At 45.5% G+C, this 18,113-nt stretch overlaps 1 protein-coding gene across 1 annotated transcript in view; it reads left to right on the top strand.

The window, feature by feature from the left end:
• The window catches only part of sgip1a (SH3GL interacting endocytic adaptor 1a), a 250,115-nt gene that overhangs the window by 149,835 nt on the left and 82,167 nt on the right, over positions 1-18,113 (top strand). Inside the window, exons 9-12 of the mRNA XM_070886140.1 lie at positions 4,619-4,643; positions 10,019-10,070; positions 15,453-15,538; positions 16,650-16,742. Coding sequence (XP_070742241.1) covers positions 4,619-4,643; positions 10,019-10,070; positions 15,453-15,538; positions 16,650-16,742 — 256 coding nt within the window. The remainder of the gene's footprint in view (positions 1-4,618; positions 4,644-10,018; positions 10,071-15,452; positions 15,539-16,649; positions 16,743-18,113) is intronic.

The raw sequence follows: 18,113 nt of genomic DNA, 5'->3' as shown, positions 1-18,113 counted from the left end.
TGCAAGCTGTTTATGTGTCACACACAAAGTGTTCCTTTGTTGCCATGATAATATATGTGGAAAAAGTTGTCAGCCTGTTGAGGGGACACCAGGTCACAAGTTGTGTTTGTGTCGTGGATATTGTGTCTCAATAGTAGTAGTCTTCCTAAATTTAGTTACATTTACCACAGCATTCCTCCTGATAGCTGAAAACCTCTTTGGCATTTGCTCCCAGGTTCTATAGAGCTGGGAGACTGCGTGAATTCTCCACCGCCCATATCCCAGGCAGCCTGCATCTGTGCTTTAATACGAGAGTGTCCTTCTGTTCCAGAGATTGATACCCTTCTTTGCTATGCCAGGAGCTGTCAACATTTTACAGTATTACGCAGTGCAATTTTGGCCCAGCAAGCAATAATTGTTGCTTGAACCACAACAAAAAAATCATCATCCTTTTAATGCTTCACTGAATTTCCTGTGCCCAGCCAATCACATTGCTCCACAGGCTCCTATGCTCATTTCCTACCTGCAGCGAGATACTAAAATTAATAGAAGGAACTGGACGTGCAAAATCCGAGAGGCCAGCTCTCTGCACTCCCAGCCTGAGCCGCCCGCACTATCACCAGTTTCAGAACCACAAAATCAGGGCGATAGGGCTAGACTTTCCTCTTCATTTTTGCCGTTTTTCTCGGCGGTACAGCTTGTTTTTGGCGGAAAACCACCCGGCGAAAGTTTCACTTCATTTTTTTAAAGAGTTCCACTGACATTTTCAAAATACTGCTGGGGAGTAGTCGGCCCGCGTGCACCGCCGAGAAAACCACCACCATCCAAGTTTTGGCTCAGCAGGGATCCATAGGTAAGATCAAAAAAACACCCACGAAAAGCAGCCAGAGCAGGGCGGTAGGTAAGTACCCCTGGAAAGAAAGGTACGTTAAAGGTTTTTTTTAATAATTCTTTTAAAATTCTTTTACAGCGATTAAGTTAAAAAGAGTCTTGAGAATGTTTTCTGAATTTTTATTTTTTGTTTCATTGAAAAAATATATTTTGTGTTTCCCCCCTCCCTCGGCCCAACCGCAGCCTCAGTCTAAATTTGAGTAATTACCATCCATTCTCGTTAAGAACCACTCAATTGCCCAGGATCACGTTGAAATGCCGAGAATCTATGTGTAAGATCCATTTTCTCGCCGGACGGTATATTTTTTCCATTTTTTATGCAATTTTTCACCAGTGTTACTTGAAGAATCTTAGCAATCTTTTTGGGCATCAATCCAGCGGTGGTGGTCTTTAGGGAAAGTCTAGCCCCAAGACTTTTACAGGAAGCAGCTCCATGAAAACAAACCTCTGGATTTGGGATGTCTGATGTGGGAAATGGAGTGCTGTCTTGTCACTAGTGCAGAATAGATTGAGTTTTATCCTGCATCTTACTTGTGGTACCCTTTTGATACTGGGGTGTCTGAAATGGAGAAGTTTTTCAGTTGTCGGATTAGATCATCCCTTCCTTTGATGAGCATATAAATAACACCAGAGCAAAACAGCTTTATGAAACGTTTTTCTTTTAATTAAGTGTCATTTTTACCGCAATAAAACAGAGTTTATTTAATCATGGTTTGAATTCAGAGCCCAATAAGGAGTTTTAAAGGGTCATAAATATAATGATATTAGTTATTTGAAGTGAATCTTTTGAATTGTAAATAGAGAGTGAAAAATAAGTTTCTAGGTCAATCTCAAAGCGCAGGAAACTTGCTCACTCATTCAAGGAGCCCTAAAGAAAATTATTTTGAAATGTACTTCATAGTAAGTTAGGGAAACTCAAAATAATTTATACTGATTCTTGGAGCATTTCTGGAAGACTTTTCTAACTCCTGCCTCAGGACACTTCCATATTAACATAGTTACCAAGTCGATACTGGAAAACATCCTTAATGGTAAGTCTAATGTTCCAGCTGATTATGTGCATATCGTACACAAACTAAACTTGTGAATGGACTTCTGCAGAGCACATATAGGGGCTGATATTCAGCTCCCCAAAAAGGTCACTTACCACCAGAAAGCGGCGGCCAGGCGGTGGAGTCGAGTGGCCGCAGACTTCCAGTCTAATGGCGGCCGCCAGCGAAATTCACCTCGGGCGGGTTTTCTGGCGGTCCCCACTTCCACCCCGTTGCTGCCGACCGTCTTAAGTGCGTCATCGAAGGGTGCACCGCTGATCTCCCGCACCTCCCATGAAATTTAGCTGCAAAAATCATAAATCCGCCGTGTGGTACCCGCAACAGCTTTTTCTGTCGGTGCACCTTCCTTTCACTCTGTGAGCCATGGCAGCGCACCGGCCCTTCAAAGGGAGGGCACACTGCCACAGCCACTATGTTTTCTTTTTGCCGGCCGCCTTCCCGATCGGTCAGACAATCATGCCTCCGGGTTCGGCCGGGTCGCCAACAGGCAGCCTGGCACCCAAGAGTGGGTGCCAGGCTGTTGGCCTGGCCGAAACCTCCCTGGTGGTCCAGTGAACCTAAAGAAACACTGCTTCTCTTCCCTTTAAATGAGGGGAGCGACGTGGTGATGCACACGCGTCATGACGTCATCACCGCTCCGCTGTCGATTGACAGCGGTGGTGACGCCTTCCCGCCTCCACTTCCGTCCCCTCGAATATTTACCACCTCACTTCTGCCCCATTATGACTGACTTCCGGTCTGCCTGAAAGAAAACCGGCAAAGAGCTGAATTTCCCGAAAGAGGCCACCTCATCGGAAGCTGCGGTAAAAACATTTCAAAAGCGGTAGGTGCGACTCGTTTTGGGCACCGCTGCATTTCGGCCCCATCGTTTCCTTTCTTTTTGCTTGATATTTTTTTCCACATTTTCTCTCCTGAAGGTTGCTGGGATTCAATTAGTGCTGACAGGCAGAGAGACAACTACATATAAAGAGTTGGAGAGAGCTGGGGCAATTCTGGGATTTGAGTCAGGAATGAGGCATAACCCATACCAAAAATAATTGAGGGTATAACAACTCCATAACTCGCCCTCCTTCCCCCCACCCCTCCCTCCCAGTAAATCTGCACCTATGCTGGCAGCTGTGTTACACACAGGGGTTCACTCCTGAGCCCGATCCTATTGTCAAGTAAAGATATGTTTCGTTGCTAGTTTACACTTAATCTGAGGGCTATTTAAAAAAACACTTCAGCCTCTTCTCCTCAAGCTGATGAATCTTGTTGGTTTCATGGATACTAGCCGCCCCTCCCCTCCACCTCCACCCGCAACTTCCCGGTTCCTTATCCAAGTGGTCATTCTTCACGTGAACCTTGACTGATTGTCAGCAGACTGGCCTGTCCTCAGCCAATGTCCACGCAGACGCACTTTACAGCTGGAGTTACTGGATGGCGGTCAGGAGTAAGAATCCCACCTGATCTATTTGTCTGGTGGTGCCGAGACCCAAGTGTAGCACTTCTTCCACTAGCCCAGCTTAGACTGGGGTCCAGCCGTAGATTGTTGGCGTTTCTGAGGCTCAGTGCCACACCTAAAGTTAATATTTGAGCAATCCGAGCACCATTTGCTTCAGTAAGCAAAGTAACAGGTTTTGTTTTTACAATGAAATTGTTCTCATCAGTCTGTATAATCCTTGAGCCAAAATCAATCACTGTACAAAAACAAGAAACACATTTTATAAACATAATAAAAAGGTACTTACTGAGATTATTCCTCACAAGGAGGCATGATGGCATATTTAAGTCCTGATGTAGTGGAATGTTTGTAACTATGATCACCATACGGTGATCCATTCCACAACAGAGAAACAATGAGCATGGACTGGGTGATTCCCCACAGGGAGGGAGAATTACCACATGGTGATGTACTCCATCTCCAGCTTCTAAGTGGCAATGACAAGGGCCTGGAAGCACGTGGCCTGTCTGCCTTCCCGCCTTCCCACTCAACTGCAGAAAGAAGAAGAGAGAACTGGCATTTATATAGCGCCTTTCACAATCTCAGTTTATCCCAAAGTGCTCCACAGCTAAGTACTTTTGATGTGTAGTCACTGTTGAATTGTCGGGAAATGTAGCAGCCAATTTGCACAAAGCAAGGTTCCACAAACAGCAAGGAGACAAATGACCAGATAATCTATTTTAGTGTTGTTAGTTGAGGGATAGATATTGGTCAAGACACTGGTGAGAACTCCCCTGCTCTTTGTTGAATAGTACCAAGAGATCTTTTACGTCCACCTGAGAGGGCAGATGGGGCCTTCGTTTAACATCGCAACCAAAAAGTGGCACCTCCGACAGTGCAGTGCTCCCTCAGGTCTGCACTGAGGTGTCAGCCTAGATTTTTGTGCTCAAGTCCCTAGAGTGGGACTTAGACCCACAAGCTGCTGACTCAGAGGCTACCAACTGAGCCAAGGCTGATGAAACAAAATAAGAAAGGAGAGAAAGCACTTCCTCAAAAGTAAGAGAGCATCTCACCCCAATCCAAAAATCGAATTCCTCTCGTCAGAGCGCAGATGATCTCCCACAAATCTATTCTTGCCAGCAACTTCTCCATTTCAGCTCTGATAGTGGGCACAAAACCAATTGGCACCAAATGGCATCAGGCAGACCAGTCTGTCTTTCCTTTTATTTAAAAAAGGCCTCCATATGTCAATATATTTTCTATTTCTTTCCAGGCAATTATCAAAAGGAACTTATCCTGTAAGTATTTATTATTATTATGATAAGCCACAGTGTAGAACAAGATAAATCAAGAAACAGGGGTGAAGGCAAAATTGCAATGCTGCGGATGCTGGGCAGTGGTGAGGAGAGACCCAGCTGCAGTTTTTCTTGGCTCAATTTTGCCCAGAGCTGTTTTTTGGCATATTGCCAGAGTTAGGCCCATCTTTCCAGGCCAGAACTACTCCAAAAATAAATGTGCCAAGTTTCCCCGCTGTATTTTTCAAAATTGGTGCCGCGCAACCTGTCCTGTAGCCTCGGGGGGTGGAGCCTAATGTCTGCGTCGAAAAAATGATCCTGCCCCTTCTGCGCATGCGCGGAAAAAAAAGGACGTTTTTGACGTGATTCCTATGAGCGTGCATGCGCAGTACAGCTCCCAGTCTGCAATCAGCCATTTTTAAAGAGCCAGTTGTGTATGTGAGAACGTTGAGTGCTGTGTGAGAACTGTAATTATCATTTGAAAAATCGGAGCTGCAATACAAGATGCAACGCGGTGCCAAGACCAAGAATTTCTTACAGGATGAAGTGGAGGCACTTGTTACTGTAATTGAGGGCAGATGGCAGGAGCTCGACACCAGCAGAGGTCACATAAAAGTTCCACCCAAAGAAATGAAGAAACGCTGGAACCAACTTGCACGATTACTGTGCAATGGTGATCACCCCGAGGTCTGGAGGCCAGTGCAAAAAGAAATGGCAGGACCTTGGTCAAGTAGTCAGTGTAAGTAATATTTTCATTTTTGAATGGAATTGCAATTGTAAATGTGACCATCTGTATATGTTCCACCCAGCAGAAAGACACCCTCTCTAAAAAATTATATTTTCATCTTTGCAGAGGAAGGTGGCACACAACAAACGAGAAAGAATTCGAACAGGAGGAGGCCCGGCAAATCTGCACCTACTGACACCCTTGGAGGACAGGATCACTGCTTTGATGGGCCCTGCCTGGAGAAAAGCAACCACCACTGCACAAGCTGGGCCCACACTCGAGGGAAAGGCTAAGACCTGCAAATTCCACAGTCTGGCTTTCCTAAATGTTAAATACTGCGTGGGCTAGCCATGCTTCGGTTCATGGGGATGTCTCCGTCAGCTACGCTTCGGTTGATGCAATGTGCTACTATTCATCATGGTCCTTCACCCCCTCCTCTGCTGCTAACCGTTTGTCTGTTCTGTTATATTTTGCAGAACTTGAGGCCAACCCTGACGAGGCTGAAGCCGATCAGAAGAAGATTCAGACGTGGATGAGCCTGAAGAGGAGAACATCTTCCAATCCCACCTTCCAGACCAAGAGCATGGGGGTGAGGTTGAGGGGCAGTGGGAGGGGATGGATGAAGCCCCCACTGTTGTACTCACTTTTGAGGAGGTTTTGGTGCCACCCATTGAGATACTAGCCCCTTCCCTGAGTAGTGGTTTGAGTGTTGTTGGGACATTACATAGTTTCCCACCGACCGAAGCTGGGGATTCCAATGGGGTGCAGCAAGGCACACCCAGGGCCCCACCGTTCGAGGCTGTGGGTCCCAGTGGTGGGGCGCAGCAAGGCACATTCAGGGCCCTACCATCCAAGACTACGGGTCCCACTGGGATGCTGCGAGCCACACCCAGGATGAAGAGGGGAAGGAGAGCTCGACCGCGCTCTCCTGAGATGCAGGATCTAACAAATGTAGTTCACATGATGGCAATGAGTGCGGAGAGCATTGACCTTACGCGATCACTCCTGGACACCATCAGTGGGGTGGGTGATGAGGTATCGGGACTGTCAGGAGAAGTAACAACACTCTCACGAGAAATGGAAACACTGTCTGGGAACATGAGGGAGGGAATGTCTCAGTCATTTGAAACCATGTCGGTGCACATGAGGGAGGGAATGTTGCAGGTAGTTTAAAGACTCTCAGTGAACATGAGGGAGGGAATGTTGCAGGTAGTTTAAAGACTCTCAGTGAACATGAGGGAGGGAATGTTGCAGGTAGTTGACTCACTTTTCCTCAACATGAGGGAGTGCATGTCACTGGTAGGTGAGACACTGTCGGCGAATGTGAGGGAGGGAATGTTGGAGGTAGTTGAGACACTGTCAGGGCACATGAGGAGAGGAAATTTTGGAGTTAGCTGCTACAAAAAGGAACATGCCCAGACCCCACCCCCATTGACAGAATCAACTACCACTCCCACTCCAATCCCCAGACATCTGAAGAGCCCCAGGTTGGGCGCTCCACATTGCCTCTTGCCCTCCAGCCCCCCCCCCCCTCCCCCACCCCATCAACAGGTGCGCATTTCCCGAGATGTTAGAAAGAATAAGATTAGTACCAACCCGAGAAACACTGCACCACTGCCTGTGGGCAGGGGTGGTGGAATCACTAAGACCAAGCGCGGCGGGCGGTCTTAGAATAAGGTGGAGGAGAGATGGGTGCAGCCTTTCTTTGCTGCTGTTGTTGTTGTTGTTATTATTGTTATTACTGTTGTAACTGTTGTTCTCAAATTAAAAGTTTTGTGTTAGTTATGTAAATTTACAAGTTTAAAAGTTTGTAAGGACCTTAAAGTTTTTAAGTGATCTTAACTGAAAACTTTAGAGTTTGAGACAAGAATATTTTAATTAAAGTTAAATACAAAGAAATGTTTGTTAAATATTTGAATAAAATATATTTTAAATTATAACTAAATCATTTACATTATTTGTTCCATTATTAACACAACTTTTGGAACTCAAGAAGAATCATCTCCTTATTTGTTCAATTATTAACACAATTTTTGAAGTAAACAAGAATCATTTCCATCATTTGTTCCATTAACACAACACAACATTATGGAAAAGGTCCAAACAGTAAACATGGTCCATTTGGAATAGTTGCCACTGAGCCTTCAGGCATTAAAGGGACATGATGGCCTGCTCTCCTCCGCCGTCGTGCTCCGGGATTCAGGTAGTTGCATGCCTTCCTCATCCTCATCTTCCTCCTCCTCCTCGTCATCTGCATCTTCCTCAATATCATCAGCCAGTCTCACCTCAAGTGGGTCTTCTACTATCAGCTGCTGCTGTCTCATGGTGGCTAAGTTATGCAGCATGCAGCACACAACAGTGAACTGACCGACAATCCCTGGGGAGTATAGCAAGTAGCCTCCAGAATGGTCCAAGCATTGGAAATGCTGTTTCAAGATGCCAATGGTCCTCTCTATTATGCTGTGCGTTGCAATGTGCGACCTGTTGTATTCCCGGTCAGCTTCTGTCTGGGTTACGTGTAGGGGCGTCATGAGCCAGGTGGCGAGGCCATACTCTTTGTCGCCCAGTAGCCAGCTCTGCCCTTCTGGCTGCTGCTAAAACATGACAGATATAATGCTCTCGCGCAGGAAGAACTAGGGTATCTTGCATCAACTGACATGATGCAATGCATGTCATCACACATGAGCTGTCCATTAATGGAGTGGAAGCCTTTTCTATTCCTGTACATCTCGGAATCCTCCAAAGGTTCTCGCAAGGCGATGTGGGTATAATCAATGCAGCCCTGTACCTTTGGGAACTTTATGTAGTCATTCCTCTGGACATAGATTGCAGCTGTCACCTGCCAAATGCAGACATGTGTTGCATATTGAGAAATGGCGCACAGATCCCCAGTTGTAGCTTGTAAGGATCCAGATGCATAGACTGAAAATGCAGCTATAACTTTTACTTCAACTGACAAAGTAGTCCTGCTGACGCTTCTTGGCTGCAGGCCTGCTATACCAACTCACAGATCTCAGTTACAACTTCTTTGCAGAAATGCAGCCTTCTGACACAGTTTGCATCACTCAGGTGCAGGTACAAACGCCTGTCTCGATATCCCCGATGTGGGTAAGGCCGCCAGCCCATCACACTATGGGCTCTGAGGTTCGTCATGCGATGACGTTGAATCAATTGTCTCCTCCACAGCATCATCATGCAAAAGGCTTGCACGAGTATAACATTGTCAGTATTATCACCATGCTTAAATTTTACCTTTGCAAGAAGCTCAAAATGGCAGGCAGGCAGGACAAGGTTCTTTGTTCACTCTCCCCACAGGTCTGCGTGGACCACATCCAGGTCTGAGCAGGCGCAGTAATCGGGAACCCTCAGCCCGCCCCCCCCCCCCAAGCCCCCGAGCTATATTTGATGCGTAGCGCAGTCTTGTGATGCCTACCGATCGCCTTCCACAGCCCTCCACCCACCCAGGCTTGATTTGATGGGTAGTGCAGGCTTCTGATGCCTTCCGATCGCTTTCCACAGCCCCCCACCTCCCCCCCCCCCCCGGTCTTCTTTTGCAGCCGAGCCCCGAGCCCCTGTGTCCGGGCGCGGGACTGATTCTGTCGGCTGACGCTCCGACCCTCCAGCCCTGTTTGCAGACGTTCAGTGGTGGCGTCTCAGTTGAAAGAATATGAAAAGGTACAGTATTCCATCAAACTTCCATTTACTGCGTTATAAGGTAAAAAAAAAATCTTTATTATGTATATTTAAGTCTTCTTGACTCCCTCCAAAACTTTGCTGAAAATCAATGGCATCTTTCTGAGCCGATTTTTCAATGCATGCTGCTTTTTCTTAACTCACCGGAAAGTTTTTCGGTAGTGGTCAGATACGCTGACCTAGGAGAAAATTCTTTTGAGCAAACTTCCATAATTGACAAAAACTGCCACAGCCATCGGGTTATGCCCCCTATGACGCAAAAAAAAACGAACCTAAAAAAATCGTAACTAACTCAGTTACGCTGGCCCAGATTCCATGGGAAAACATTAATTTTTTAACTTGCGCTAAAAAAAGCGGTGTGCGCCAAAAAAACAGCACAAATCACTGGGGAAAATTGAGCCCATAAACTTGTAGTAATTATTGAGGAAGGAAATGCTGAGGGAGGTTTGGAGGTCCTGGGAAGAATAAGTTAAGATTTGTGAAATCAACACTCCTGATTTCAACAACTTTGGAATGCAGAGAGGAGGAGCATGTAGGATGGCATATTGGCAACTTAGGAAGGACAAGGAAGGAATGTCTAGGGAAGCAGTGATTCCACTGGTATCAGCAATACACTAGAAACAAACAAAGGTTACGAAGGGAGAGAGAGGTTGGAGACTAGAGGTGAGAGAAGGATAAGATGCTTTGATTTTCCTGATGTATTCAGTGCTGGTAGATCCATTACTGTTGCATAAAAGTCTGCTTTTTGTGTGACCCCAGCCTCCTATGCATTGCAGAATTCTGTATTATATTGGCTTCTTTTCATATTACACAGTACGGGGAATATTTAATTATTCAATGTGGTGCATCCAAGACATTTAAATAATTCATTTGAGAAAGTTGTAAAATCATATTTTAATATTAAAATTTTATTACTGTAATTCTTTGCAAGGGGAAAATAAACCTTTTTTTTGTGCAGGCGAAGAAATAGCTCGACCCAGACGGTCGACACCCACGTCAGAAGTTGTGGGGTAGGTATAACTAATCATTTGTTCCACTGGCTATTAAACACTAATGTCCAGAAAGCACTAAAACATGGGGGCAGATTTCTGTCACCAGGTCGGAACATAGATCCAGTGGGAAGGATTACAAGCTGGTAACAGAACTGATTCATTTTCTCCCCATAAAATCCTGCTGAGCAAAAAGAAAAATCTTTTGCATTGACTACAATAAACATTTTGTCACCATTTTAAATATATATTTTTTAAATTGCCTCTTCTAAAACAGCTTTATCCATTTGATGATTATGGCAGGAAGTGGGCGAGGAATAACACCAAAGCCCTGCGACATGTATCACCATATTAATCCCAACTCCGCCATCATAACCTCAGTCCCTGGCAGGTTTAGTGCAGGGTATACAAGCTATATCCTGATGCTCTTGGGGGTAGTTTTAGATTGGGTGTCCACTCTAGGAGTCTGGTAAGTCTGTCTTCATTTGTGTCTCAGACACTTCAAAATTGAAGAAGAGAATTATCTACTTTGGATCAGTCCGATCAAACTCAGAAATGTTCTTATTTATTGAACCTTTGACGTACAAAACAAGTACAGTGACCACCAGGCCACAACTTGTCATTGGAAGCCCTATCCCACTGGTAAAGACATGTCATTTTGCCTATTTTGATGCTACTTCATGCTCAACACAGCTTAGCTTGCTGTTAATTAGTTATCAACTAGTTTTCTAGGGTGCCGGACCGCTGGCCCAGCCGAAACCCTCCCTGGTGGCCAAGTGGGTGCCACTAATATGGTTGAGGAGTTCACAATGGCCCTCCCCTTTAACTGAAGAGGAGGGACTCGCTACGCATCAGTGTGGCACTGATGACACATATCAACGTCTACCCCGCTCCCCGTATAATTCTGCCCTGACTTCACCGCCCAGAACAAAAACAAGTACTAAGAGCTTAATTTTGTTCTGCTCTTCGCCCCATGGATTGGGGTGGAGAAAAATCTTCAAGATTGGTGAGTGCGCCTGCTTTCGGTCGGAGGGCAATTTCGGCCCCAAAGGCTCTTAATGTTTCAAGCCTGCCCATTATTATTCGCATTCTACAGTCTATGCAAACGTGAAATGAATTGATTTGAGAAATGTTTTTATGACTAAATTAATAGCCAGTAAAAAGTTTGTTTGTAATTCAGAAATGATGTGTCGAAAGTATCTTGTACTTTCTCAAGTTACAATACAAGCTAAAATGAATATAAAAATGATTAGTCCAACTTCCTGTCTGAATAATGTCTTTAATACAGTAATTGCAGAATGATCTGAGAAGCCCCTTTTATTTTGAAGTTTGTTACCTTTAGTATTTTGCCTAGCGTAGCCCAGTGATAGTCATAATCTTGCCTAGGGCTCTTGCCTCGCCTTCCCTTCACCTATGGCTGTTGGACCTGCTGCTCTTGTTTCTCTGGGGAAGAAATTGGGCTCACTTTGCATCTCCGCGGGGCACTAACAGCGACCTGGCGCGGCGAGAACAGCGTTTCCCACTAAAATCAGTGGGGGTTTTGCGGTGGAGTTAACACGTAGCATCCCGCTCTGCTGCGCCTGGCGATGCTGACATCATCACCGTGCGCAGCGACCCAGTAGCCCCCTGGTTTAGTGCATGGCACTGACAATGACAGCTTCAGCAGTCGGGTTTCAGTCAGATGTCAGCTGGAGGAGCGCTATTCAAAGGCGCCAACATCTGCTTTACTTTTAGTCGGCCAATAATGGTTCCTCCTTAGTTTCACATAGGCAGACAGGTGTTTTGACTGAATTGAGTGATTTGCAGTTGAAGGGGTGTTGTGTCTCATAAAGATTCATGACTTGCATTGAGGGGCAGATTTGAAAGTCCAACATTTATATCGTTTCATGGGGGCTGTGCTGGCACTGGACTCATGCTCCAGCGTCACCATCAGAGAAAGACAGCAAAATGTGGTGAGAGGGAGGGGGGCTAACGGGGCTCTCAACAGGAGGCCTTGCCCTCCTCCCAGGGTATTCTGGCAGCTGTTCTCCTGCATCAATTTCACTGAGGAACAGAGTATTCGAAGGCTGCACTTCAGCAAGGATGTGGTCACAGAAGTGTGCCACCTTCTGCAACCAGACCTCGAGCCTCAAACCACGGCTCCCAAAGTGGCATTCAATGAACCCAGCAACGATGGCAGCAGTCAGAGCTTGCATGTCATCCAGCTGAGACTGCATGAGAGCAGTCTGAGCTTCGATGCCAGCAACCATTCTCTGCATCACAGCACTAAGATGCATTGCTTCCAGTTGTGCTGCAATGGAAGCTGCGATATCACCCATGACACATGTCATGAGGTCTAGGCCCCCATGGTCTCTCTGGCAGTCCACCATCCTCTGCAGACTGCAAATGATGGGCTCCATGGTTTGCGCAGAGCTCTATGTAATGTTGGAGGCAGACTCTTCCATGTTCCTTACCACTGCCGATAAGCTCTCGGGCACCCTTGCCATTGCATCTATTATCTCGGAGTGCATGGCTATCACCGTTGTTGTGAACACCTCCCATCGAGGTCCTCATCTGAGTCCTGTGCAGCAGAACTCGTGCTCGAACTCTCCCTCCGGGGTACTGCCCCCCGAGCTCCCCTTTCCCATTGGCCTTGCTGCAGCCTGCCCTTCCCCGGTGCATCACCCAGTGCTGACCCCTCTACTAAGCTTGCCTCGAAAGATCACGTAGTGCCAGTCCCTTAGCTGGTAGCCGCGGGTGAGAGATGCAGTGATGTGGTGCTTGGGTCCTCCTCCTCTTCTCCTTCCTCACTCTCAGTGGGGGCCTCAGAGACAGGCTGGTCATCTGCTGGCTAATTATCTGAAAGCATACAGGCACAAGACTCACGTTAAGGTGAGGGTAGAGGGACAGGAATGGAACAAGAAAGGCAGACAGTATCAGGAGATGGAAAGTGATAAAGCCTTCTGGTGTGAGGGGAAAGTGGGATGAAAAAAGGTGAGGGGATGAAGATACCGTTGTTGTCCCCAATGGGGTGGACGTCTCCGCCAGCCACGGCACCCACCACCTGCGGCCCAATGAGCCGCAGCACTTGCTCCTCCAGGTCGGAGAACTGCTGCAGCTGAGCTTCATTCCCGCCTGTCCTCTGCTGCTCCCTCCTATTGTGGGCCATCTTGGCCTGCAAAAGAAGGGAATGTGTGCAAGTCAGAGTCCAGCTATGTGCCTGGGAGATATGCCTGCCATCGTTGAATAGTTGTGAAGGCGTGAGATGAGGATGCGAGTTCGAGTAGGGGCAGATGTTTTGTGGGGGAGTGGTGCTTTTCGCAGTGTGCACAGACAGAGATTCAGGTGCTGGTATGTAGGACCTATTGAAGTATGTACTCACCTTGACCACCCAACTAAGGTTGTTGAATTTTTTACGTCAGGCTGCATCCACGACACTACTGACCGAGACCTCCTGTGCCATTTACCTCCACATTGCCCTGAAGACCTGGGGCAATGGCCTCCTTCCACTTGCCAGGAACAGCGCTTCCATCCTTTGCTCCACTACATAAGAACATATGAAATAGGAGCAGGAGCAGGTCACCTGGCCCCTCGAGCCTGCTCCGCCATTCAATAAGATCAAGGCTGATCTGATCATGGACTCAGCTCCACTTCCCTGCCCGCTCCCCATAACCCTTTGTTCCCTTATCACTCAAAAATCTGTCTCTCTCCGCCTTAAATATATTCAATGACCCAGCCTCCACAGCTCCCTGGGGCAGAGATTTCCATAGATTTACAGCCCTCTGAGAGAAGAAATTCCTCCTCATCTCAGTTCTAAATCCCTTATTCTGAGATTATGTCCCCTAGTTTTAATTTCCCCTATGTGGAAATATTCTCTCTGCATCCACCTTGTTGAGCCCCCTCATTATCTTATATGTTTCGATAAGATCACCATTATTCTTCTGAACTCCAATGTGTATAGGCCCAACCTACTCAACCGATCTTCATAAGTCAACCCCTCCTCTCCAGAATTAACCTAGTGAACTTTCTCTGAACAGCCTCCAATGCAAGTATATCCTTCCTTAAACACAGAGATCAAAACAGTATGCAGTACTCTAGATGTGGACTAACCAATAACCTGTACAGTTGTAGCAGGACTTCTCTGCTTTTATACTCTATCCCCCTTGCAATAAAGGCAAACATTCCATTGGCCTTCCTGATTACTTCCTGTACCTGCATACTAACTTTTTGTGTTTCATGCACAAAGACCCCAGGTCCCTCCCTCCGCACTGCAGTACTTAGCAATTTTTCTCCATTTAAATTATAATTTGCTTTTCTATTTTTTCTGCCAAAGTGGATAATCTCACATTTTCCCACATTCTTCTCCATCTGCCAAACTTTTGCCCACTCACTTAGCATGTTTATATCCCTTTGCAGATTTTTTGTGTCCTCCTCACAATTTGCTTTCACACCCATCTTTGTATCATCAGCAAATTTGGCAATATTACACTCGTTCCCTTCATCCAAGTCATTAATATAGATTGTAAATACCGTCACCAATGCCTCCAATGCGATGACAGTGAACCGACAAGCTCTCACCCTTGGATTTGGATTGGGAGCAGCCAATAGCCTTGAGATGTTTCACTTGCTCTCAGGTTGACTTCAGTTCTAGGAATGATGAAAATGAGCAGCTGCACATTGATACAACCTCCCCTTTAAGAGCTGGAATGAGGCCGTGTGAAGGATTGAAGGATGATTGCTGAATGCAAGTCACCTGAAATTTGGTAGCGCCCTGGTGGTAGCGCCCCATTGAGGTCATTAGCGCTTAATTTACCATCCTCCCCCCTTCCTTCCTGGGGCACTAAACCTAATTTAGAAGAACTTCAGAATCCTTTGCGCTAGCCACTAAATTTTCAATGAACGGGTCACTACTGAATTTCTCCCTCTCTATATCTCTATTCATGATTATATGTTTCCAGAGCTGGTATTTATGTTGTTCCACCTCTTCATTTCCAATTTGAGAAAGCCACAGAATGCTAGAAGCAACCAAGTACTTATCAAAAGGGCTCCATTAATACTAAAGGACTCAGGGTTTTAATGGAATTCTTCCTCTTGTAGTTTATTTTTATTCCTTTCAATGGGGCCTTCACTTGACAACTGCCTAATATGGCACATTGGCTTAATTCATGAGCTCACAATGTGAAACTTTGAACACAGAGCCAAGATCCATCATTCCTTGGTATAATATGTCTGAACATTCCTCAGAGTAGAAGGGCACTGTCTGGGATTGTGGTCCTCAACATAAGATTAATGAGAAGCATTGATTTAGACTGAGCAAGATGTAGTGATTCTTGGTTGTACTTATCTTTCTTTATCTCCTTCTCTAACTATTTATTTCTTAGTTCTTTCTCATTTCTTTTTCTCTTCCTACTTCCCTCCCAGCAGTAAGAAGGGGCCAGAGGATCCAACATCTCTTATCCCGCTCTTTGGCCCACCACTGGAGTCCGCTTTCGAAGGCATAAAATCAGAAGGTACTTGACACACATGCTTGAACCGAGTGAATATGTTTGCATGTACAGACACATATGTGATGATGTAAAGAACACTATTGTCTGTCACATCTTTTTAATGCACAGCTCTTCTTACTCCAAGATTGCCAAACACATTTTCAGGGAGACATTGAAGCTTTAACTATCATGCCACACATCTGGTTAATGTCTGCCATTCTTGGCTTGATAAACACTGTTGAGGAATTTGGCTGAGCACTGATCGATAAATCTGCACTGATCTCTGCTGAGGGTGCAAGGAAAAAAAGAGTGTACGAGTGTTCCATTGCAATCATGAAAGAACAGCTTTGAATAAGGAGGGTGCAGCTTCCCAAGTAAATAACAGGCAAACCACTGAAGACAAAGTTTAATGTCTGATACTCTGTAACGTGGAGCATTGCTGTGAAGTGACATAGGGTGTGGACGTGACTAAAGAGAAGCACTTTTATCTGATGTTCTCATCTTATTGATTTCTTTATGTAATGTACATATGAGGATAAAAACTGGGTCATTCACAGAAAAAGTGCAGTTTATTAAATACACAATCTGCGATTATAGATGTTTGGGTGGGAATTGTGCAAGATCAGAATTCTAATGAGGGGGTTGGAGAATGAACGTCTGTGTGGCAGCTAGTACACCGAGTGAATGGAGATGGTGTTACCTGCCTCCACTAGGGCATATGTTGGCCCCCCCCTCCGGTCAAACTGTTGCCGACCCCCAAGATTTATTTCAAAATGTTGGACATTGGTTCCTTGCTCGGGGGGGCTAAAGAGATATAATGGCCATGGTTGGGGGAGAACTTGGGCAGCCCCCTCCACATGGTCGGGCAGGCACCAGACATTCTAGCAGGCATGGGCAGGTGGGTGACCGAGCTGTGTCCAAGTAGTCCTCCCACTGGCCCAGCAAACTCCAGCAAAGCACTGTCTGGTATAATCCTCGCTTAACTGTTGGGATTGCAACTCAAGGAATTTTGTGACAAAGGACATCTGACACAGTGTAGAGTTTATGCAATCTAGTGGTTATAACATTTATTGCTTATGCAGTGTATTTATGCCCTGTGTTAATTTTTTTGGCTGACTTTGTCCATGTCTTAAAGCTGTCATTGATCAGCCTGAGATCTGGGGGCCGTTCCAAGCCACTGATTCCAAAAGACAGTCATCTTTGCCGACACGACCATTTCCTACTGGAAGTAAGTTCACAGCAATCACATTAATTCTGCCACAGGATCATTTGAGTCCAGAGAACAAACATTTGAACTGAATATGTAATAAAACAATTATTAACGGAAGTCTGCATTTTACTGGTGAGTAATAGACACCAACGTAAGATGAGTCATAATTACATTTATCTGAATTCTGGAGCATGTGATTTACAATTACAATATACCTTCACCTTTTTACTGCAGTTATATATGCAGTCCTTGTTTTGTGCTTGAGCTATTCTTGTGAGACCCACTGCAATCTAATTGTTGATCGATACCATGAACTCAGATTGACATAGGCTGTAGTAAGGGCACTTGAGGGTTATGAACACAATTTATCGTGATGGTGCAGTGAAGAGCATGCACAATATGCCTGTGATGTTTGAACAAATGAGTGATTGGAGTCCTTTATGTTCAATTATGTGATTAGATGTCAAACATTTGTCCACTGGGGACAGTGGAACTTTGCATTCCATAACAGTCAGGGTGGTTCAGCAATGTATCTCTGACTAAACAAAAGAGTGCCTGACCCGACACTCCACCCTAATGACATTTCCAGTCTTGCTGCTGTGCTTGTTGGGTTTTTGCTGTATCCTCATGCCCTTTAGGGACTAGTCCTTAACAGAATTTGTTCCTGCAGTGATTTGAAATAAATTACCAATGAATGCAGAGGTGTACTTACTTGAATTTTTCTGAGGAACTCTTTCTTCACAGCCTATGGTCCACAATAATGGCGATGACCAAGTTGTGCCACACACTGGAACCTCACCTCCAGCCAAAATGTAATGGAATCATAGAAATATACAGCACGGAAGGAGGCCATTTCGGCCCATCGTGTCTGCGCCGGCCGACAAAGAGCTATCCAGCCTAATCCCACTTTCCAGCTCTTGGTCCGTAGTCTTGTAGGTTACAGCACTTCAAATATTTTTTTTAAGTGGTGAGGCTTTCTGCCTCTACCACCTTTTCAGGCAGTGAGTTCCAGACCCCCACCACCCTCTGGGTGAAAAAATGTCCCTTCAAATCCTTTCTAAACCTCTTACCAATTACTTTAAATCTATCGGGACGGTGTTGCCAGTGGCTCTAGAGGTTACCACAGCACTTAATTTTCATGACATCAGGGTGCCATAGGGACATTAGTAATGCCAGTTATTTTGTAAAAAGTTAAAAAAAGAAAGACTTGCATTTATATAGCACCTTTAATGACCTCAGTACAATCAAAGCGCTTTACAGCCAATCAATTACTTTTTTGAAGTGAAGTCACTGTTGTAACTTAGGAGCAAGGCAGCCAATTTGCGCACAACAAAGACCCACAAACAGCAGTGCGATAATGACTAGATAATGGCCTAGAAATTGGATAGC

This window comes from Pristiophorus japonicus, chromosome 8, assembly GCF_044704955.1.
Source record: "Pristiophorus japonicus isolate sPriJap1 chromosome 8, sPriJap1.hap1, whole genome shotgun sequence".
Lineage (NCBI taxonomy): Eukaryota > Metazoa > Chordata > Chondrichthyes > Pristiophoridae > Pristiophorus > Pristiophorus japonicus.
The sequence above is the reverse complement of the archived record's forward strand: the minus strand, read 5'-3'. Positions and strand labels throughout refer to the sequence as shown.